At 42.1% G+C, this 25,029-nt stretch overlaps 2 protein-coding genes across 2 annotated transcripts; both read right to left on the reverse strand.

Moving 5' to 3' along the window:
• Positions 1-1,158: 1,158 nt before the first annotated feature.
• LOC308325396 (DEP domain-containing protein 7-like) lies at positions 1,159-10,717 on the reverse strand (the record flags this gene model as incomplete). The annotated part of the gene is made up of 13 exons (XM_080777883.1): positions 1,159-1,370; positions 1,752-1,827; positions 2,815-2,940; positions 3,296-3,438; positions 3,975-4,121; positions 5,144-5,474; positions 6,495-6,559; positions 7,563-7,699; positions 8,443-8,644; positions 9,134-9,180; positions 9,397-9,492; positions 9,608-9,749; positions 10,684-10,717. 13 exons carry the CDS (start codon positions 10,715-10,717, stop codon positions 1,159-1,161), a joined length of 1,758 nt encoding a protein of 585 aa, XP_080634009.1.
• Positions 10,718-15,422: 4,705 nt separating this feature from the next.
• On the reverse strand, positions 15,423-18,420 carry LOC308325397 (uncharacterized protein; the record flags this gene model as incomplete). The annotated part of the gene is made up of 6 exons (XM_080777884.1): positions 18,296-18,420; positions 17,899-18,094; positions 16,485-17,463; positions 16,046-16,211; positions 15,745-15,884; positions 15,423-15,430 (listed from the first exon to the last, which is right to left on the reverse strand). Exons 2-6 carry the CDS (start codon positions 18,001-18,003, stop codon positions 15,423-15,425), a joined length of 1,398 nt encoding a protein of 465 aa, XP_080634010.1. The 5' UTR covers positions 18,004-18,094; positions 18,296-18,420.
• Between the last annotated feature and the right edge of the window lie 6,609 nt (positions 18,421-25,029).

A 25,029-nucleotide genomic window follows, 5' to 3' on the forward strand; every position in this document is an offset into this window, starting at 1 on the left:
GGGAATTATTGTAACTTTGCTAAAGCTAATTAAGGGCTCCTACATAATTGATAATAGTTAATTAATGCAAGGCTTAATTAGGGGCCGGAATGTAGGAGCCAAAGAGTGCTTAGCTACGGTGGTTGTCACTTGGTTGGTGATGGGTGTGGGCACCGCATTGACGTCCCGTTATTGGTGGGAGCGTCTCTGTGGGTGGCCCTTGGTAGTCAACAAATATGCGCGTCTGAACCAGCTCACTCCTAAGGCTGTTTGAACTTGGAGGCAGGGTGAGCTGGGAGGATACACTTTGTTGACCGCACAATACACTTTGGTATAGTTTGATTCATTCACGTTGTTTGCTCACTGTTTGACTGTTATTTATTAGATTCTTTGCACATATTTATTGCATATATATATATTTATTGTATTGTAATATTTTGTGCACTGAGCTATATAAACGTTTTAAACTTTGAGCTTGTTTGGATATGAATCATTTTATCATTGTTTTGTCGCGCGTCATTACAGTTTGTTTTTAGCTCCCAGGCTTAGCCTGCCGGCATGAGTAATTTATTTGTAAATTATTATCAGCCACAACAGTGGTCATTAAATGTAATTTCTAATCCTAACATACTTCATCCACTTTATCCAAAACCTTAAGACTGTGGAGTCATCCAGTATTGGATAACTCCTTACAGTATCCTAAATACTCCTCATCAATACCAAATATGATGTAAGGAGGAAAGGTTGGCACCTTTCTGGTGGAAAAGTTTATCTACACCATCCACACCATACAAAAACAAAAGCAAACAAAGACAGCCACAGTATTGCATGCCTCAAGCCCATTCACATGTCCCCCATTAAAAAAAAAAGAAACTGCTGAATCAGTGCAATCAAATGGCCCCAGATATCAGCCAACACTAGGTCAGACTGCAGTTTAGTCAAATAATTGTCATATGTTGAAGAACAAAGACGAGCCGAGTGCTGCCGAGATTCAGAGCAACCCCAGTCCTGGTGATGAGGTGCTCACCAAGTTAAAACTACTTTCTAGTGAATCGGGAGAGGCTTCAAGCACACTCTTGAGCAAGAACATTTAAAAAGCCTTTAATATTTTTGACAGGGCTATCACATATTAAAACAGACAGGACACATACTTTCAACCTGGTGTTCCTACTAAAACATTTACAATACATCAAGAGCAGAATCACCAAAGTAGTCATTAAATATCACTGGGTGGGCTTGGTGAAATTGACCCAGTAGGCGCTTTCTCTCCTTGGCCGAGATTTTAGGGTCCAGGTGGATGTTCTTCAACAAATCGCACAGATGCTGGTTTGTGTTGCTCCTGGTAGTGTCAGGATAGATGCTGCTAGGGTCCTGCTGGCAGAATGTAGAGCCTAGGAGATAAAAAATAAAACAATTAGATTTATGCACAAAGATTATGCTCAGCAGTGCCAGTGGTGTCTGCAGGTCAGTAGAGGGTGCTAAGGCACCACCCTACCTCTCTCAAAACCCCCCAATATATACCATACAAATCATCAATTTAATTTGACCAATGACCAATGAACATTTTGCCCCCCTGAGTAGCAAACCTAATGTTTGTCTATGATATTAGAGACGCTGAGATGGTCTAGTCAGGGACATTCAATGTGAATGGGAGCAATGGTAAACTGCAACCTATGGTGACTGTAAGCATTCTATGTGGCTCCCCAGGCCATTATGTTTTACATTTATCCATTAAGTTTTCCATTACAAATAATTTCTTGAAAATTATTTACCCGTTACATCTGGTTGAGTCCCATTCGAGATTCTGTCCAAAATATCGCTGACCTTCTTGTGTAGAGCCCCAGGTATCTATAAAGGCACAGAAATAAGTGGCAGTGGCTTAGGGGTAGAGTAGCCAGCAGAGGAGCTAGATGGAAACCGTATATATAAATGCACCATTTAGAACAAACGATTCAGTGAAGACAATGCTGATTGATAGTAGGTGAAACAGTGTAATCCATTTACATCCATCAGCACGTCCGCCTAGAACTTCAGTCAGGACAACTCAAGAATGGATGGAATATATTATTTATTGAATATAAAATGAGCAATATATGTAATATGGTTTGGCGATTAATTGGATCTGCTTTTTAGGTACTCGGATCAAGCGCATCAGTCCCAACCATAGGGACTCCGAATCCCTCGTACCTAAACAGCAGATCCAAAACGACAGGTGGTAGCTGGGGTGGAGGAGGGTGAGAGGCAAAAATGTAGGCAGACAGCAGCGCAGCATTATCAGTGTGCAGCAGCAAACAAGCAAGCAGATTGAGCAGTTCAAACTTCCAGTTTAAATAGCCGGTATGAAGATGGAATGAGTGTGTGATTGGATGTGAATGTGATGCTGAGGTGCCCCAATTAAGGGCCGGCAGCAACTGCACTGAGGTTTCCTGACTGAACTATCTCTGCGCATGTCTGTCACAGGCGTGATGCTCATATCTCTTAACAATTAATGGACGGATGGATAGCCAGTCAACTTTATGTGCTCAGAAAACCCTGAGAGGTTGACCCCTCATTTTGGTCACCCCACGAGCTTTCCTCCAAGTAAAAGGAGGGCAAAGGGCATTTTGAGTTTTTTCTGGGAAACAGCAGACTGTAGCACTGCACCCTAGACAAAAATAGTTTGTTGGATATTATGAGCTCACAAATATGTGTCCGTAAATTCAAGTCTCTTAATAATCAGCTCCAAGCCTCTCGTTTAGAAGAGAGCCTAGTAGCCTTCTGCTACTGTATATTCTACAGCACATTAGTCAAAATGTCTGCTATATTTATTTAAGTTCATAGTCTACAGTACGCTACCTTGAAGATTTCCTTTCTGTTGTCAATCATGAAGAGCACCATCAGTTGATCCCTTTCCATGGAGAGCTTCTTGCTGTGGAGAAAAGCCCTGCTGAAGGATCTCACCAATGCCTGTCTGTTCTCCATCTAAAAGTACAACAGCACACAGCTAGTGTTAAACCAAAACATAAAAACCAATTCTCAACAAGTCAGGCCAAATATGGCACTGCTTTGGAAGTTGGCCTATAAGAAAAGTACTACTCTTTGCGATAATATTTCAAGCTGAAAATGGGGTTAAATACAGTCCTCCTGTGCCACGCTGCAGTACCTTGGGTGACTGATCCTTTAAGAAAGAGTGAGTGAGTGAGTGAGAGTGTGTGTGTGTGTGTGTGTGTGTGTGTGTGTGTGTGTGTGTGTGTGTGTGTGTGTGTGTGTGTGTGTGTGTGTGTGTGTGTGTGTGTGTGTGTGTGTGTGTGTGTGTGTGTGTGTGTGTGTCTCCAACCTCTTTGTCCAGTTTTATCGCCCCAGGGTTAGCTGCAAGAGCCAGGAAAGTCAGAAGCTTGTGCAGCTCCTCTCTACAGCTAGGAGGCAGCAGCTTCAGACAGAGCTGCAGGGCCTCAAGTGCCTTGTCCAGCTTTGCATTCACTAGGGAGAGAGAAACCAGCGTAAAGGGTACCTAGAATGGATATGTAATTTGGCAGGAAAACACCCACGATACACCTCAGATGGTTGCATTTGGCAGGAAAACACCCATGATACACCTCAGATGGCTTATACAGTAGAATGATGATTAAACTCAGGTTAAGACTGGACGTGGAGTTACAAACTGCAATTGCACTTTGGCGTGCATGTTATGGGTGTGTCATCCTACTGTACCAACCCTTCCAGTCTAATGTCCACTTTATTGTAAAGATTAAAAGGAAGAACAAGGAGTAAACATTGGCAACATTTGGTTGTGTATGAGAAAGGGTCCTTCAAGTTTAACAGGGCTTTGTTGTCGAGCATTAGTTTTGCTATAAATAAATATACTTAGTTTGCATCAAGTTTAATTTGAACTAATAGTTACAGATTCACTAGAAACATAAGACATTCCCATCACTTTAGAATCCAGCAGGGGTAGGCCTGCCCTACAATAGATAAAGAAAATCATTATGTGAAGGGTCTGATTTTTCACTTCTCACCCAGCAGGTCAATGATGGCGGTGTAGACGTCACTCATGTGATTGGGCAGCAGGGCAGGCCTGTCTGTGTGGCTGTAGTGATTGACCAAGGCCTCATAAATCAGCAGCTTACTCTGGCCCATGGGATCCAGACAGAACCCAACCAGGCCTGGGGTAGACACAAACCTTACTGTGTTGAAATTAACATAGTTCTTCTCTGAACGATTTATAAATACAATCTAAAGATATGCACGTTAAATAGTGTTACTCTGAATTATACAGTAAAAAGGGACAATCTTATTACTCACTGAACATGCATGCAACCCAAATTGTAGCCTCTAATCTATTGACCTTTTATGAAGGATGAAGGAAAACACTGCCTTTCATATATCAATCTTTTGTAAACAAGCTGTCAGGTGTATTTGTCAAAATTGAAATGCGTGCACGCACGCACGCGTGTGTAAAGTGAGGGGCGCTCTTATCATACATCACATTCCGTGCTCAGCCAATCAAATCCGCACATTCTGTGCTACAAAACAACAACACATAAGCTGTCAGGTGAACACAGATAAACTCTTGACGAACAGCTCTGCTTGTCCAAGCACTCTGCTAGGCCAAAAGAAGAGCTCTGAACAGCACCTTCAAAAAGTGGCTGCTATGTTAGGGCGGGTCATACTTTTTTTTTTTTTGAAAATCAAAATGCTTGGGTGTCTATTTTGTGTGTTTTTTTCTGGAGAATTCAAATATGAAATTATTTTTTGGATAGGACAACTCTTACCTACATGAATTTGCATTTTTAAATCACTAATTGTACCCGTTCTACCTCATTTATAAGATTTAAAATCCAAAGGAAATTCTAACATGTGGGGTGTCTAAATTACTTGTTTTTTGATGGAGAATTCAAATATCACATTATTTGTTGGATAGAACAACTCTAACCTACATTATTTTGTACTTCTAAGTTGCTTATTTTGCCCGTTTTAACCTCTTTTTAGGATTTTCAAAGACATAAAGGACATCATTTATATTGACAAAGTCAAATCAAATTTACATTTATTGACAATTCAAGTGCATGTATATATCACTGGATAAAAGTACAATGATCAATCATCACTTTCTGAACTTTACAAGGTTGAATAAGTCCTGCTTTGACTCAGCTTTAGACATCAGCCTCCTGCTGGTCTCCTGAGCCCTGATTCCTCCATCCCTCTTTTCCAGAGAAGTAAATAGCAGAAGCCTCAGTCACCATTTTGACCACCCTCTCAATGCTTTGAGTGTGGCAAGGCCAGTTGGGCACCTCCATGGGGGTGTCGATGAAGTTCTTAATCTCTGAGGTGCAGGTGAGAGGTGGCTCTGACACGCCTTCTGACCAGCGAATCAATCCACCAATGCTGGAAGCATCATGATTGATCTCAGGTGTACTTCTGGATCTTACAGAGTTGTCTCCCAGCTGAGTGTCTGGGTCTCCTTCTCCCCTGATGGCCAGGATTCTCTCCACCCCCTCAATCCTCTCCTTCTGATCCTTCGAGCACAGTAGTGTTTGGAGGATGGCTTCACTGTGGGCATACCACGCAGATCTTGTAACAGTTGGCATCACAATGTTCAATACCTGCTTCCTCTGGGACTTGAGACAGTCCAGCTGAAACAGTATGTGCCTAGGCCCTTAAATCCAGGACTCCTTGACCTTCACATTGAACCAACAGGGATAATACACTCCAATTATGTATTCAACAATGTCCTTCAGTTTTGTCAGATTTTTTCCTTTCAGTCCATGCTTTGACACCCAGATCCTGAGAAGTCTGTTTGCTGTGGTGAGCCAGCGGCTGTGGTTTACTGTCCCTACTACAGTACACACACTGAAGTCAACCTGCCACTGGCCTGGGGTCAGTCAGTCAGTACAGTACACACACTGAAGTCAACCTGCCACTGGCCTGGGGTCAGTCAGTCAGTACAGTACACACACTGAAGTCAACCTGCCACTGGCCTGGGGTCAGTCAGTCAGTACAGTACACACACTGAAGTCAACCTGCCACTGGCCTGCCGGGCCAGTAAACCACAGCCGCTGGCTCACCACAGCAAACAGACTTCTCAGGATCTGGGTGTCAAAGCATGGACTGAAAGGAAAAAATCTGACAAAACTGAAGGACATTGTTGAATACATAATTGGAGTGTATTATCCCTGTTGGTTCAATGTGAAGGTGAAGGAGTCCTGGATTTAAGGGCCTAGGCACATACTGTTTCAGCTGGACTGTCTCAAGTCCCAGAGGAAGCAGGTATTGAACATTGTGATGCCAACTGTTACAAGATCTGCTTGGTATGCCCACAGTGAAGCCATCCTCCAAACACTACTGTGCTCGAAGGATCAGAAGGAGAGGATTGAGGGGGTGAAGAGAATCCTGGCCATCAGGGGAGAAGGAGACCCAGACACTCAGCTGGGAGACAACTCTGTAAGATCCAGAAGTACACCTGAGATCAATCATGATGCTTCCAGCATTGGTGGATTGATTCGCTGGTCAGAAGGTGTGTCAGAGCCACCTCTCACCTGCACCTCAGAGATTAAGAACTTCATCGACACCCCCATGGAGGTGCCCAACTGGCCTTGCCACACTCAAAGCATTGAGAGGGTGGTCAAAATGGTGACTGAGGCTTCTGCTATTTACTTCTCTGGAAAAGAGGGATGGAGGAATCAGGGCTCAGGAGACCAGCAGGAGGCTGATGTCTAAAGCTGAGTCAAAGCAGGACTTATTCAACCTTGTAAAGTTCAGAAAGTGATGATTGATCATTGTACTTTTATCCAGTGATATATACAGTACATGCACTTGAATTGTCAATAAATGTAAATTTGATTTGACTTTGTCAATATAAATGATGTCCTTTATGTCTTTGAAAATCCTAAAAAGAGGTTAAAACGGGCAAAATAAGCAACTTAGAAGTACAAAATAATGTAGGTTAGAGTTGTTCTATCCAACAAATAATGTGATATTTGAATTCTCCATAAAAAAACAAGTAATTTAGACACCCCACATGTTAGAATTTCCTTTGGATTTTAAATCTTATAAATGAGGTAGAACGGGTACAATTAGTGATTTAAAAATGCAAATTCATGTAGGTAAGAGTTGTCCTATCCAAAAAATAATTTCATATTTGAATTCTCCAGAAAAAAACACACAAAATAGACACCCAAGCATTTTGATTTTCAAAAATAAAAAAAGTATGACCCGCCCTACTGCTATGTGGTCACCTTTTGGTCAACCTGCATAGTGTTTAATGTAAAAAGGCACTGCACAATCAAAGATCAACTTCAGACAGTGTTTTTTACCCTAAACCGTGGTATGCAGCATTATTCTTTTGTCAGGCAGAAACTTGCAACTCTAACGCGTTGGCCTTGGCCATTTACAATGTTGGTGTACACGCCCAAAATAGGGGCTGGACACTTGGTTAAAATGGCTCATTCTGTTGTTTTATGCATTGAAAAACAATGAAAAAGAGCTAGTGACTAATGACTACATTTGAACATAGGTTATGTTTTCCACTCACTGACAAGAAACGATTTGGACAGAATATAAATTGTCTAGGTGAAGACACTTGCTTTCATTTGCATTGCGACTACCTGCCGTAGTGTAGCCAGGACTGTGACGGTCATGATCATGAGCGGAGCATCTGGGCAGCTCCCTGCTGAGCTCCACCACTGGCTGATCAGGGAGGCTGTCAAGACAGTCCAGCGCTGCACAGAACCACTCATCCTCCCTGAGGAAGACAAGAAATAACACATTTCTTAGTAGAAGACAAAAAGGTGATGTGAAACCCCCAGTAGGCTACTGTATTCCAATTATAAAGCTTATAAAGCTTATAAATGTTCAGTAAAAAAAAGAAAGAAAGCTGTGCCCGTTAAAACACAAGTAGGCCGCTATAGTAGCTTTTTTCTTTGATAGCTATAATTTTCCTCAACAGTTTGGCTTTTCCCAGAATGTATCAAAATGACAAACGTCAGCACTAACCGCTTGATCCGCAAGTTGCACCTTAACCAAAATGAGAAAATATCTATCCTGGCAATATACTGACAGGCGAAAGCATGGCAACAAGGGCGATCAAAAGAGTAAATCAAAGGACAAGATTCTTGGGCAGAATTCACCTTCCACAGCACTGCTACTCAAGTGTGGAATGCCCTGCCCCCTTCCCTCAAAAGGACCATTCAGTGACCTCCAAACTCCACACTTGGAAAAATAATCACCTGCACAGAATTTCTTGACAGAAAGTAGCTCATAACATGTCTACGGTGGATTATTATGAAACAAACGTTTTGCAGATTGAAAGATGATAATTCAAGCTTTCCCTACAGCTAGACTGTACCTTGTGCAGTTTGCAATTATATATTGTCTAATAAAATATTCAATCAAAAGGTTCCCAAACTCACATGCCAAGGACCGCCAAAAAAACATATCCTCTGGCTTTAGTAATAACAGCTGATCTAACGGTTACCACCTACGTACTCTGAGTCTCTAAGCGCCTTGAGGACCCGTCTGTCCAGGTGACTGCTGCTGCTGTAGACGAGGTCTGGTTTGTCCTGAGCCCGCTGACGACATGGAGAAGGTGAGGGGTTCTGGTTGCTCTGAAGCAATCCATCCAGCATGGGGAGTTCTACCACTGTTAACAGCCTGACCATGGTCTGTTCCTGCCACAGTTCATCCACAACTGCAATGGAAGAAGACAGAGATGGGAGGAGTATTACAGTTAACCACCTATACTTCAGCTGACCAGGGTCTATACTTGGTGTGTGTGTGTGTGTGTGTGTGTGTGTGTGTGTGTCCATCAATATAAGCCTATAGATTTGAAATTGTCACCATATTCCCCCATTTATGACATGCCCAGGCCAGAACATGTCTGGGTTACGGACAGTCCTAACGGATAGTTCTCTACTTCCAGTTAGTACTGAAAGTACTGACACAAGAGGGGTAGCTTCTACACTGCATCCCAGTGTGTGTCAGGGCAAAAATACTGTAGTAGGGTGCCCGCAAGCAACCTTAATGCATGTTCGGACTAACGGGACTTCGGATCTATGGGCAGTTCCCACATTTAGAACAAAGTCCATAGCCTACTGTGGATATTTTTCCTTTTGGGTGGTCTTGTCTGAGACCATCTTATGGCCAATAGCGTTTAGTTGTGATGAAATGGCTGACTTACATGATTGCGGTAATGCAGAGTTGGAACTAGAAGTTGGATGTTCATGCCTAAACAACATAAAGAAAGATAATTGAAAGCTCATATTGCAGTAGTTGTTTTTGAGGGGCGCTAGCCCCTCCTATGCCCAGCTTTACGGGTTTGTTTGAACACAAACATTGGCTTGTGATTGGCTGATCACTATGTATATTATATATGGTGCTAAAACTACAAATGCCAAGTAAAAACTAAAAGATCAAAATTGATATACGAGCCTTTCTGCATACCCGTCTGTAGGAGCACAGCACAGTAAGTTGAGGATTCCATGGCAGAGCTCGCCTGTCTCCAACTCACCCGTTGGGGGCATTTCTGTGTCCAGGAACCTGTTAAATATTTCACAGCATATTCAGATTGCAGTGTTATAAAACCAATTGTGTGTGTGTGTGTGTGTGTGTGTGTGTGTGTGTGTGTGTGTGTGTGTGTGTGTGAGAGACTAACCTGTAGAGAGCATTTTTGCTGTCCTGAAACACATCCTGCTTCTTGTCTTTCCCAAACATTTTGGTGTCCACTGCTTCAAACACATTGCAGTTCAACAATGCCTGACAGATGTACACAATCTTGTCCCGTTGGATATCAACACCTGCAGTTGTGAAGAAAGTGATGGTGGTGGGAGGGGTACCATTAATCAATTTAGGCATCCTTTAGCAGACACTCTTTGGAGCGACATACAACAAATGCAGAGAGACCGTTTTAGCACCTCAGTAAATTAGGATTTAGGATCATAAACCAAGAATCAGTCTAAACAATATAACATCTGAAAAAACAAATCTGTACATTGCAACTATTGGATGCCAGGTAAACAAATTAACCTTGCATCTAAATTTCATTTTAACCTTTTTCAATCAACAGTATTGTGGCATCATATAATTCATTAATTTGAATCACCTTCAACCTGAGCACATTATAGGTATAGGCACCTTTTCAAAAATGGCTGATCTACAAGCTCACGGTGCATCAGAGTGCAATTTCCAGCTATTTTTTTTTTTACTATTCATCATACAACAATATATAGGGATCAAGTGGTTAATCTATCAGAGGACATTGTTGAAAGATTTATGGTGTAGTAGTACAATGGTTCTCAATGCAGCGTCCAGACTACTAGAGTTCCAAATGGACCCTTGCGGGTTCCATTCATTTGTACATTCAAGAGTTAAATGAACACTCAAGACTTGACGGGCAGGAAAAATCTGGGTCGGGAAGTGATTGGTCATCACTCACCCAACACCGCTGAAGTGCCCTTGAGCAAGGCACTGAACCCCCAACTGCTCCAGTGTAGCTGCTTAGCGGCAAACAGTATAAGACTGAGGTTTTACTGGTCAGCTCCAAGGTTTTAATTTGTGTTTCTATGTGCAGGGCGTTAGTGAAAATGAGCACTTGTGCTCAGCTACTACCCTCTGTAAAAATAAAAATAAATATCAAGAGGGGTTCTTAATTCATAATAAACTGGGGGTCCTGCATTTTCACAAAGCTGATAAATTCTCAGTGAGAATCACTGTAGTAGGCCTAGAAAATACCTTCGAAGCCACTAGCATGGGAGAGATGATCCATTACCACATCTATAGCATCAGAGCCAACAAAACAGCTACTGTGCGACTTGAGATGGATGCGTCGATCCTTAACCTTCACTGAGGCTTTGAGATGGGAGATGAGCCCCCTCCATAAGATGGTCGAGTGGTTTGCCTTAGTTACCACTCTGTGACCTAAACGAGAAGAGAATATGAACAGTCAACACTCAACAGTACATGTAGCCCCTTTCGAAACCCTCGGTTAAGCTTTTCTGAAGTTTGGACGTCACTAGCCCTACAAGCAGAACCCAATACTACTGAAGTTTCTGACATTTTTGAGACCCAGATAGCATGGGGTCCTATTCCACCTCCATCCTGCCACCGGGTACGCACACATAAATAAACGTAAATACCTTCGGATACGTCCTTCTGCGCTCTTTGAGGGCTTTTGTTCGTTTGAGGGCTTCTGAATGTGTGAACTATAAGTACCTATAAATACCGCTGCGAATATCTCCTGTGGCGCGGAAGCCAGGAGAATTCGCAGCGGTATGTTATACTATAACTACTTATAGTTGACACATTCAGAATAACTCAAACGAAAAGAAGCCGTCAAACTATGCAGACATGACGTATCCGACGATATTTATGTCCGCGTTCTATCATTTCAATATGAAAACATAGATACGCACAGGGACCCTACGTAAAGTGACATCCAAATTTCAGAAAAGCTTTACGGAGGGTTCCGAGAGGGGCTAGGACGTCACTTACTCTAGGGTCCCTGGTCGGTTATTCCACTCTCCATGGGATGCAGATTTACATACTCTCTTTCACGGAGAGAGGCGGCGCCGCTTGAGTGTTGGTGACTTTGTGAGATGTTTCAAAGATGCATAACGTGGCTATAGGAGATAACGGAAACGTGGGTGAAACTGCATTAACCGCCGATGCCTTTAAGTATTTTTAATCTTTTTTTGAAGTTCTCTCTTCCTCACCTCCTTATTGACTTCCCCTTGCACCGTCTCCAGCACCAGGGCAGGGTGGTCGGTGCGAGGCAGTAACGTAGGGACACGCAGCAAGTCAGTCTCCGCTCGTGAGGCGGTACAATGGGAAGTCAATAAGGAAGTGAGGAAGAGAGAATTTCAGAGAAGCCAAAACTTAAAAAAAAAAAAAGATGAAAAATACTTATAACGGCATTGGCGGTTAATGCAGTTTCACTCACGTTTCCGTTGTCTCCTATAGCCGCGTTATGCATCTTTGAAACATCTCACAAACACTCAAGCAGCGCGCCGCTCTCCGTGAACGGAGGGTATGTACATCTGCATCCTACGGAGGGCTTAATAACCGATCAGGGACCCTAGGGTAAGCAACGTTCAAACTTCAGAAAATCTTAACCAAGGGTCCTGAAAGGGGCAGCCGCTACAGTAGATGCAAAAGCAAGCGCTGGGTACACAAAGAAAGGCTGAATAGACCGATAATTCTAATGAAAATGTGAGGCAAGTCAGGCAACAGCCGCAACAATCACAGTGGTTCAACTCAAACCAGTCAAACGCCACCTCCAAAGGCCTATTATGACACTAGTTTAAGCTTTAAACTCTCGCTCACATGTAAGTGAATTACCCTGGGAGTGCAGAGTCCAGGGTCCAACAAACAACTTCTCTTCAAGGAGTTTCAATGCAGCGACTCTCTCCTTGACTGAAGGCATTTTTCACCAAGCTGACGTAAAAGGCAATCAGTGGTCCAGTGGACTCCACACCTTTTATACAGGTAATCAATCAATTATCAATCAATAACTCAGACAGTCAGTTCACTACATTCAACCACTAGATGGCAGCACATACACGCCACATCATTACTTTGGTCTGCACAATCCCACATTGAGATTGAGATGCCAAAAGTAGCCGATCTACAAGCTCTCATAATGAGTGAACTAATGACGATAAGGAGGACATGCTGTGAGCTTGTAGATCTGCAATTTCCATGATCATCTAATCTACAGTAACAAGGCTGACAACTGTTGTCTTGTTGTGACTTGTGGTCAACCGTAGATAATATAGAAGTGATATATAAAATAATTAAGGCCAATAAACTGTCCCTGATTCCACAAAAGTCCCATTCCACCACTGTCGATTATGGGCGACCACACCGGATACCTATATGAAGTTTTGTGATGTCAGAACAGGCCAGCTCCATATGGAGATATAGGGGTGATCAGGTCCAGAGCCCGGGCAGAGGCTTTTGTGCTGGTTCTGGACAACCGGCTATCCGACAGACTCGACACCGGGCACTAACTGTGTTGGGTCGACACCGGCACTGCACTCCCTGTGGTGGTGTGGAACGCAAGTGTGTCGAATTTGAAGTTGGGGGGCAGAGCAGCTATAGGGGCGATGATTGACAGATAAAATGCCATCTGCTGGCTAAAATAAGGCATTTGTCCATTGCATCTGAAGAAGCTTTAAGGACCTAAGGGAAAAACACCTGGCATGGAGTGGATTTTTCCACCTAATACAACTTTGTTTGAAGGACCACGAAACAAAGACTTTAATTGTTTAAATTATACTCTTATGGATATAGTTAACTTTGCATGCAGTCTACAGTACATCAAGCAGTAGATCAGGAAACGATATTCTTATTTTTTTGGTATTTTCTAGCATTGGCTTCATATTTTGCATTATACCGCCACCTTCTGTTTCGCTTGAAGCACTTGAAACCTGTCCCACAAGCATGTTTAATATGAAATAATAATTAAAAAGAATCTAATTCTTACACCAACAGTTACCCCTATGTGTTGTTCAAGATTCAGAGCACTTTCCCACCGCCTTCCATTCACTGACACACACAGGCAGGGACATCAAAAGGGCAGTCACAAGACAATGGTCAATATTATGTATGTCAATCTGCCTTTAACTATGTCATTTGAGGGCGATGGACGTCAATTTCCTTTGCATGCAAATGTAGCTCCTGGCACAAATTCTATAGGTCGTTAAATGGTACCCCAACTTTCAAACCCTGACTTTATCATGATCCACTAATTACTTAATTGACACTTTTTATTATTTTATTTGGATGACCCTAAGATCATAAAAAACTTTGAACGATTACTATTGCAATTTCTTTTGGTTCAAACCTTAGATTGACTGGCCTAAAGTGTGAAGTCGATTTGGATGGTTCTCCATAATAAAAAAGCAGATACGCACAAGCAAATGTAGACTGACAGAGATTACTTTGTTCTGAAAGAGTTTAAATAAAAATAATATAAATTATAACAAATCATTTTAACCTGGAGTCAAATCATTTCTGGAGGAACGGCAATACGATTTATTTATTCTCTCAACTCTTCTAATTACAATGGTTCAGAATCAGAATCAGTTTTATTGTCACAAAGAAAATGTAGGCAGGGAGTAGGAAAGCAAGGACAAAATCAGAAAAAGATGTGTCCAATAAGGTCTGTTATTTGGTCCAGAAATTCCTTCCGATTTAGACAGTATGCAAGGTAGATAGTTATAGACATAACAGTGAAATCAAACAAAATAGACATTCTTGAATATGGGACCCCCTTAACCCTCTCAGTGGCATTGTAGTTACCGTATATTAGTGTCCTCCCTGAGATTGGGAGGTCCTGGGGTGAGTGTTCTTGTATTCCTGGATTACACGTTGAAAAAAAGAAAAAACGATTTACAGGAAAGACAGGTTTCTACTTTTGCTTTCCTCTACATCCTCTCCTTCCTCTGTCCCGATTCACTAAGCTTGTTTACGCCGACATGTTAATAAACTAAAAGGATGTGTAATTCCTCTCAGCAAAAACTAACTTGCAATACACAAAGCAGTGTGTAAGTCCCTGACATGTGTAGATGACAAGTGTATGTCATGATGAATCCGGACATCTCCCAGCGCTCCACAGGGTCTGCTGCTCCTCCTCCTCCACCACCAGTTGATAACCTCTGCGTCTGATCTCTTGCCTGCCACTGCTGCCCACCCAGGAGCTGGTGTGCGCAGTGGGCCTACAGTGGCCGCATCTGCACCTCAACGGGTGGAGGTGGTTTCAGGTGGTGGTGCGGGATTGCAATTGCAAGATGGAGATGTCAAGGGCTCTCAGTAAATGTTTTTAATAAATAATAATTCTTACTTCAAAAAACGAGCGATTAGCTGCTGGCGCAGTGCCAGTACTGGCTTGTTGTCCTCAGCTTCAATAGGTGGGTCCGGTGGCATGTCTGTTGGTGGGGGCATTGCTGCTGGAAGGGGTACCCCATGGCGATTCGCAATGTTATGTAGAACACAGCAGGCCATGGTTATCTTACCTACCTGTAATTGTAGATGGGAGCAAATTAATAGACTGCACAAAACATGTACCGTTATAGCATAGGCATACAGTCTTCAGGTCTTGGTCCAATAATGTGGAGGTTATACTATACATTTCATACCTTATCGGCATTATAAAGGAGCTTTCCTCCTTCCTTGTCCGTGTCCAGGCACAGCCAGCGGCCTTTCAGCACCCCGATAGTGCGCTCCACAATTGCGTGTGCGCGGACATGGCTGTCATTATAGGCCTGCTCCTGTTGGGTCTGGGGCGTGTGCAGGGGTGTCATCAGCCAGGTACTTAAGGCATAGCCTTTATCACCTATAGAGATAGGCTAATAGTTAGCCATACAATCCTGTGAATTGAATTTCCATGTAGCCAAGTGAGGGGGGAAAAAGCACAAAATAAGCTTTGAAAGGCAAAACACTTACCAATGAGCCATGCACATCCAGCACCGTCAGCCTCCTGTGCAAGACGCATGTCCACACTGCTCTTTTGTAGGATGAATGAGTTGTGTCTGGCACCCCCCCAGCGGGTATCGGCATTAATTATGTTCATGTCGGCATCACAAATGAGTTGCACTTTGATTGAATGACACCCTTTGCAGTTCAAATATGCAGATGGATTGGGAGATGGAGCTTTGAGGTGCACATGCGTACAACCTATTGCTCCGATTGTGTCAGGAAAGCCAGCCATGTTAAAAAAGTTCTGTTTTATTTCTCGCTGTTGTTCAGCAGTATATGGAAATTGTATGTATTGTGGTGCAAGGCCGATGATGCCATTCAGCACGTGTGGAAGCGTGCGGCTGAGGGATGGCTGGGACATGTAGGCCCTTTCGGCTATCTCCCTCTGGAACGTCCCAGTGGCGAGGAAACTCAGACTACACAAAACCTGCACGTGTGCGGGGATGGCATGAGACCTGTAATGATAATACTAATTATACTAAATAGGCTTCAATGTTATATGCAATGCACCTTACATTTGAAACAATTCTCAAACTGCTCTGCTGCATGGCATAAAAAGGCCAAAATAATCAAATTGAAAACATACGCATTAAATTCAAAACATGTTTTTTTTAACCTGTTTGTTTGTCTGGTCAGCTGTGGCTCCAGTGCAATGCAGAGCTCGACCAGACTGTGCCTCGGTAAACGGAATTGGCATTGTAGCCATTCGTCGCTTTCCTCAAACATGTTTGTGCGGTCCCTGAAGACGCGCTCTCTTCTCATGGCTCGGTTGGCAGAATGATCTAACAATCAGGATTGACACAATTTAGCACTTTGAACAAGCAGGTCATGATTACTTGATTGCATTCGATTTTATATTTGACAAATGTTGGCCATTGATATTGTTTTTGTTATGAGTGCAGTTTATAAACTACTTATTTTTGACCTAATGACATATACGCAAGCTTTTCTCCCAGATTGATGGATGAATCAGACACTTAAAAGTAGGAATTTTCATGAATGCCGGTATGTTCAAAATATGTAAACTACTGTGAATCGGGCCCATGTGTCCTTACTTTGCTCAGCCTTCTCAGCATCAACAGCACTGCTCTCCATTTCATTTGTCTCGTCTTTTTTTGCTTCAGACTCACTCCTACTTGTCTTCTCCATTTGAACTTTCTCCCCTGGGTCAGGGACTTGTCCATGATAACACTGGATGTGACTCTTCAAGCGAACATTGTGATTAAAGGACTTGTCACAGTGCTGACACTGATAGGGTTTCTCTCCTGTGTGGACACACATGTGGGATTTGAGGTCGCTTGACTCAGTGAATGAGCGCTGGCACACCTCACATACAAACTGCTTTGCTTTTGTGTGCACAGCTACATGCCACTGCAGTTTGTGGTCACTTGAAAAATCTGTGTTGCATACTAGGCAAATATGTCTTTTGGGTCCTCTGTGACTCACCAGGTGATCACGGCGCTCCCGCATCTTGGCAAACACCTCTGGACAGTCTGGACATTGATAGGGCTTTGCTGCAGGTGGATGGTTCTGCTCATGCAACAGTCTGTCATGCCTAGTTCTGAAGGTTGAGAAGCAGTATGTGCACGAATGCTTGTAGCCATCCTCATGGATCTTGTTGTGAAATTTCAGTCTACCCTCAGATTTATATCTCTTGCCACACATGTTACAAGAATATGGCCTTTTGGTTTGACATATGTGAGGCCTCTTTCTCTGACTGAGGAAAAACCTTCCGCATTCAGGACAGAGCTGGCGGAGATTCTCATGTTCTTCATCTGCATCAAACTCACCGTCTGCATCTGCGTCAGACTCACTGCTTGCATCTTCATCAGAATCACTGTCTGCAAGCTTGCCGTCTATATTGTGGTGCTCCACGGAATCACAATCTGAATTGTGTTTCTTCTCATCCACCTCAATAGATCCTTCATCCGAGGAGTAATTTTCATCACTGAAACCAATCATTTCAGAAATGGCAGCAGCAGCAGAACTCTCTGGACCATTGGTGCAGCTGCGAGGGTAATCCGAGGGCACCGTCTGTAAAAGATAGATGGAATTTAAATGATTCTAGCAGGTGCGTGCACAGTGTGCTCTTCTCCATTGTAATAATAAATGGTCATGCCACATTATTAGTCCATCAGTAGATCTGTTGGCACAGTTTTCCTATGGTCACATGTAGGCAAAAGGGTTCACTTCCTCTTTTGACAGCAGATATGTAGCCATGTTGATGAATCCTATGTTCTGCACATCTTGAGATAAAGAATCAAAGATAAAGAGTATTGTCCTTTCTTGACCTGAAGTTCAAGTCACCACAGTATCCATTATAAAATGTCTTGTGGTCGAAAATCAAGGGGCCGTCTTTCACTTTACCAGCCTCTTCCTGCCTTACTTTTTGTGCACTGACCAAATCATTGATATGATTAATACAAGTCGATATAACAATGACTGCGCCTAGTCACGCTAGTTAAATACCTTCTTGGTTCGCTGACTCCTCCAGTTTCTGATGAAGTGGCATTGGGTGCAGTGCTGAGAAACGGTCAGGAAGGTCCCTATTGTCATCTTCTGGACATTACACATGGAGCAGCACACTGGACACTTTTCAAACAGTTGGAGTAGACAGTCTTCATCCACAATGTATTTAGGGACATTTATGGAGGGTAAGGCTTGTCTGCTCAAATGATAGGAGACAAAGAAGGAAACGGGGGACACAAAGCACTAAGCAATTGATGTCAACAACATCAGAAGTGACTGAGTGACTTAAGCTATAACTGGCCATTAAACTAGTGTGAATGGCCATTATCATCATCAGGACTCCGGCCTGTGTCCAAGTGGCATGCTACTGCCCCCACTGTCTCTTGCCCCTACTTACGATAGTGTTGATTCTGTTGATTCAGATAGAGCAGGGGTGTGATCAATGGAGTCTCCAACATCTCCATCATCAAGTAGACTCAGCCGTATTATTTCAGAGGCTTGAAAGGGCTTCAGGAGTGTTGAGTGTGGAGGTCTTTTCCAGTGAATTGAGGTCTGAGAACCTAATTAGAAAAAATATTATATTACCAAGATAGGCAATCTACAAGCTCACATCACATCGTGAAACATAGTGAATTTGTATCAGATTTCTGGTGGTGGTCAGTCTGGCAATCTGTGCACAAATATAAATCATGGTTTGGAACACGAATAGGCTACCTTTCATGCTTTTAAGTGTCATAATTGTTTTTAAAATAGAACTTGCAGGATAAACCTACTCTTCATAAATGATGTCATTAAGACATGCGAATCCCTTGAATCCTTCAAAAATGCTATCAAAGGGCACCTACGGATGGCTGCAATTCGAAACTGAAATCTGAATCTGAAAATCTGAATCCCCCACCCACCCCTTTTTCCCCTCACTGACTGTACCGGTATATGTTTTCTTTTCCCTTTTTACCTCCTTTATGATGATGATTTCCTGTTTTTTGTAGTGTATATTACTATATTTGTCTGTCTCTAAATGTTATGATGAATTGAACAAGGTGGACCCTCTTGTAAACAAGTTTAGTGCTTCGTCATCCACTCACAGTTAACAGATTTTTGTTGTATTGAGTTGTGCTTGAAATGTACTGTAATTCTGCAAACTGTCAATAAATACTACAATCAATGTAGTAAACATTGTTGGCATTTAATTACACATTTTCCTTTGCCCCCCCCACATGACACTGACAGTGGAAATTCCACTCAGAAAGAGTTTAAAATGTTCATGCACAAGGTGCTTATCAGTGCTGCTGACAGTGACATCACATGGGTAAAATTATACCCATTCCCGCTCATAAATTATAATAGACTAACTAGTGCAGAAAGCCATTTCCTTGACTCAAAATGGACGCTACGAATACAAATGAAAACCTACCCAAAAACCAGTGTTAAAACTAACCTGTGGCTTACTGAGAGGTGGAGACTTAAGTAAATTTACTTAAGTCTCCACCTCTGAGTATGCCACAGGTTACTTTTAACCTGCCACGACGCGTGTCGGAAGCCACAGGTTGGTTTTAACCTGCTACGCATGTCGGGAGCCACAGGTGAGTTTTAACCCGGACATGGGTTAGTTGTAACCGGCCAGGCATGTGGGGAGCGAGTCGTTTTGATTGATTGATTGAAATCTTTATTAACAGTTTGCAGAATTACATCATTACATCATGACGAATTATATCGTGACGTAGTGTTGTCAAACTAATGCCTGTTAGTATGTTGAACCAACGTATGCACCCCAGGTCACACAATGGGCCACACTGACTTTGTCTATACAGGTGGGGTATGGCTCCCTGATAGGACAACCACAACAGTGGTTGTGAGTGATATGCATGCCATCTTGAAATGATAGATCAATATGACAGTCCAATATTGCCATAGCAGTGTGTATGCACATATCCTGTGTCTCAGAGGGCGGAAAGGTCCCCAACAAACAGACTACTACAGCTTACTACAGACGGTCATTAGAATGAAGTCGGAAGAGGTGTGAAAAAACAGACTACTACTATTACTACTATAAATGGTAAATTATGTATTTACATAGCACCTTTATCCAAGACGCTTTACATAGATTGTGCATTACATTTACCCATGGGTAAATGTATGGGCGAGTTGAGATCCAACTGGTATAAACCTCACTGTCCCCACCGCCGACCACTCTACCCCTGAGCCCCTACTATGGTGCAATAGGGTCACTTTCGATGTCTCCCTCCCTACAACTTACTTTCGACCCGATGAGACAGTGAGCCACCCATTGAAAGGCAGATTTTCCAACACTTACCATCTCCAACGTCAGTTTGGTGGGAGGACACCTGAAGAGAGGGTTCAGACAACTGAACAGGATCTTCCTCCTCCTCCATAGGCTTCTCTGGCTCTGCCACATCAGGAGTCGCACAATGGCTTTGAAGTTTCTGTTGGGGGGGGGGGGGGGGGGATAGCATGCAAAATTGTAAACAATAATGCTCAAGGTGTATATTGTCACTAGTGGTTCTCAAAGTGGGGTCTTTGAGGGGGTTCCAGGAGGTCCCCTGGCCATAGACAATGAGAAACAGTTTTATTTTACTAGTATTTTAGCTACTAGAAGTTTGCCCAATGGGAGAATGTATAAAAAGTAGTGCTGCACAATTAATCAAAGACGTGATTAATCGTGCAGCACTAGTTGACTGTCCAATTCATTTTGTGAAGAATCGTGCAGCACTAGTTGGCTGTCCAATTCATTTGTTACTCTTATGTTTTTGTTTGTTTTTTTTAATAAATATTTTCATGGGAAAATGAGAATTGTGTGAGAATCGTGATCTCAAATTTCTCAATGCTTGTAGGAAAATTGAGATTCACATTTGAGCAAGAATCATGCAGCACTAATAATAATTACTATTTGACAATATGGGGCGGCAGTGGCTCAGGAGAGTTAATGTATAACTTTATGGGTAGAGTGGCTGGTAGAGGAGCCGGATGGGAACAAGGTTCCCAGTTCGATCCCGGGTTCCTCCAGAGTTAGTGTCGAAGCGTCCTTGAGCAAGACTCTGAACCCCTAATTACTCCCAATGTGGAGGTAACTGAATTGATGCCTTGCATGGTTTCCTACTTTCCTCCGCTCTGCCATCGGTGTATGATGGGTGAATGTAATGCACAATCTATGTAAAGCACTTTGGATAAAAGCTATATAAATGCAATCTCCACTTCACTGTTATCTCCCCAATATTATTGAGTTGAGATGATGTGCTAAATCCAATAAAACAGATTGTGAGGGCCTTTGTTGAACTTCAAGCCTTTACAACACGTGGATACCAATTTAAAAGGACAACTTTAGTTTTTTTCAACCAAGGTTCATTATGGCACATGATTGATTAAAATTGTATTAACAGTTTGCAGAATGGGTACAGTTCAAGGAAAGTACAGGTCAATACAAAATCTGCTAAGGGGATCAAACCAGAAAAAAGACTTGCTTACATAAGGGTCCTCAATTTTCAATTCATCAAAAACATTTAGAGACAAATATTAGACAAATATACACTTCTAAGCCTATAACCCATCGTTTTTTTCATTTTTTCAAATTTCCTCAATTTCCTCAATTTCCTCAATTTGCAATTTCTGAAATTTCCTGAATTCCGCAATTTTCCGCAATTTAGGCTAACTTTAAAAATGTCAAGTTAGCCTAAATTGCGGAAAATTGCGGAAATTGCGGAATTCAGGAAATTTTAGAAATTTCAAGTTAGCCTAAATTGCGGAAAATTGCGGAATTCAGGAAATTTCAGAAATTGCAAAATGCGGAAATTGAGGAAATTTGAAAAAATGAAAAAAACTATGGGTTATAGCCCATGTTTTTTTACATGAGTCTTTGCCGGTTTGAACCGGCACACTTCTACTAGGTATACTACGGATATCATTTGACTTATCCACTGGGCCATTGAGGCACACAAACATGGTGAATTTCTGGGCTGCTTTAAAGTTGTCCTTCTGGAAATCAGTGTGTAAAGCAAAGTGTCACAGTTTTGACCAGGATTTGAACCCTGGACCTGTGGCTCTCCAGGACAGCCTCTCATCACAGTGAGCTAACTGCTGGATACTACTACAAAGCTTTTTTGTTTGTTTTCTTCTTCTGAAATTGGTCTTGAACGTAAAGATATGAGTCAGGTTCGAACCGGCACACTTCTACTAGGTATACTACGGATATCATTTGACTTATCCACTGGGCCATTGAGGCACACAAACATGGTGAATTTCTGGGCTGCTTTAAAGTTGTCCTTCTGGAAATCAGTGTGTAAAGCAAAGTGTCACAGTTTTGACCAGGATTTGAACCCTGGACCTGTGGCTCTCAATGACAGACTCTCATCACAGTGAGCTAACTGCTGGATACTACTACAAAGCTTTTTTGTTTGTTTTCTTCTTCTGAAATCGGTCTTGAACGTAAAGATATGAGTCAGGTTCGAACCGGCACACTTCTACTAGGTATACTACGGATATCATTTGACTTATCCACTGGGCCATTGAGGCACACAAACATGGTGAATTTCTGGGCTGCTTTAAAGTTGTCCTTCTGAAAGTCAGTGTGCAAAGCAAAGTGTCACATAGCCACATGACTAATGTGGGATTCGAACCCTGGACCTGTGGATGACAAGTACAGCCACTCATCACACTGAGCTAACTGCTGGTTACTACAACACAGCTTTTCTGTGCTAGTTGATGTTAGTGTGGAATGCAAAGTGTCAGTAAAGAATGGGGTGGGATTGGCCCCTTTATTTTTTTGTTTGAACCTGAGTGGGCTTTGAACCCACCATCTCCCGATCATGTGGCAGCATTCTAACACACTGAGCTACTGGCTCCAGACAATTCACACTTATTTTTTGTTTCTTTTGTTCCGTGTTGTAGTTATCGCATGTCTAATGGTTAGACGTGTGACAACAACGACGCAACAATAGGAAGCCTGCAGCTCAATAGCTTTTGCTTTCGGGGGAGGGATAGTGTTAATTTAGTTAAAATCAGGCGGAACACTTGGAGACATCAAGAGGAGCACCATAGCTCCCCGTAGCACAGGTTGGGAAACACTGCCATAGTTTTTGTGTTGTCATTTACAGGTCCTTAAAATGTAAATTTTACATTTCAACAGTAAAGTAATATATAAAGAAGAGAAACACAAAAGTACAAAAATAACATTTTCGAATTACCTGTATTTGCTTTGATTTTTTAAACTTTCTCTAACCATTATTTGACACTTTTGGTTGTTGAAAAACAGCTTCTAACCATTATTTGACACTTTTGGCTGTTGAAAAATAGCTTCTAACCATTATTTGACACTTGTTTCAAATTTAAAAAAAAACATGGGCTATAACCCATCGTTTTTTTCATTTTTTCAAATCCTCAAAAATGATGAAAAACGGCGTGCTATAGTATGCCGTACGATATGGGCTATAGCCCATGGTCCAAAATGATGAAACGAGGATAACTCTTTTTTTTCAAAATTTCAAAAAACATGGGCTATAACCCATCGTTTTTTTCATTTTGTCATTTTTGTCAAATCGTCAAAAATGATGAAAAACGGCGTGCTATAGTATGCCGTACGATATGGGCTATAGCCCATGGTCCAAAATGATGAAACGAGGATAACTTTTTTTTCAAAATTTCAAAAAACATGGGATATAACCCATCGTTTTTTTCATTTTGTCATTTTTGTCAAATCGTCAAAAATGAAGAAAAACGGCGTGCTATAGTATGCTGTACCATATGGGCTTGTGACGGCGGACGCCGTCACTATACCTAATGCAGATGCTAACCCAATTCTATGTATAATGTATAATGTAAATAAGGACACAAATTGTAACAAATGCATTTATTGAAGTTAAGGGGGGACACTGAGTTGTCGGTGATTCTCTGAAGTGGTGGATCTCCATCTCATACACCTACAAATGAGCAGATATAAGGCACATTAGTTTAGGAATAAATAGGACAGCAGACTTTCTAATTGACCAGTATAATGAGAAGACTTGTAAAGAAGGAATGTAAATCTCTGATGTCTAAACTTACCTTTGTTTACTCTCATCCTCCTCTCAGGGTGGTGTTTGGGCAAATGAGTTCCCTCCGGGTATAGGCACCCCTCTTATAGTTCCGGGAGGGACCAAGTGGGAAATGGATAGCAGGGGGGGATTGGGATGGACTACAATGAATGTAATCCTGTATGTGTTGTGTATATACTCTATGCTAACTACTAATTGTAAATGGGGATTGAGGGTGCATATACAGGGAGTAAGTTTATATAAAATGGCATTGTGTGATTCTAAGAATGTGGAATATGGTTATGGTTACCCATGGGGAATGGTATGGGCTAACCAGGTAATGGACTGCCCTATAAGAAGCAGTCAGTTGTCTGTAACCTCAGATATGACAGGTTGTTATGCATACGACATGTCAAAGTGATTGAGAAATAAAGCCTTATTGAAGGTCCCCTGGACTGGTCTCTATTCATGTGTTGCCTTGGCCGCTCGACACTCTCACAGGGCTATAGCCCATGGTCCAAAATGATGAGAAACGAGGATGAGAAAACATGGGCTATAACCCATCATTTTTTTCATTTTGTCATTTTTGTCAAATCGTCAAAAATGATGAAAAACGACGTGCTATAGTATGCCGTACCATATGGGCTATAGCCCATGGTCCAAAAACGAGGATTACTTTTTTTTTCAAAATTTCAAAAAACATGGGCTATAACCCATCGTTTTCTTCCATCTTGTTAATCTTGTTTAACTTGGAGAAACTTTGGCTGATTTCCGTGAAAGTTTTGGCTTTGGTCTCTGGGAGAACAAAGAAGATGAAGGTGGCAGAAGCTGCACAGATCCCCATAAACACCAGAAACACATAGTCTTGCAGGGCATTCTGTAGAGTAAACATAAAAAGTCAGTAATAAGTCAGACAAGATATGGACATTTCAAATATCACATTTGTTCATTTAATCACCTGCAGGTAAGGGAATGTTATTCCTATGGTGAAGTTGGATATCCAGTATACAATTCCATAAATCATCGTGGCAGAGGATCTGAAGGAGTATTCAAACAATTCACTGACCACAGGAGGAATAACTGCTTCTGGGGAACACACACACACACA

The sequence above is a fragment of the Protomyctophum bolini genome (genome assembly GCF_963924005.1).
Source record: "Protomyctophum bolini genome assembly, chromosome: 12".
NCBI classification, from domain to species: Eukaryota; Metazoa; Chordata; class Actinopteri; order Myctophiformes; family Myctophidae; genus Protomyctophum; species Protomyctophum bolini.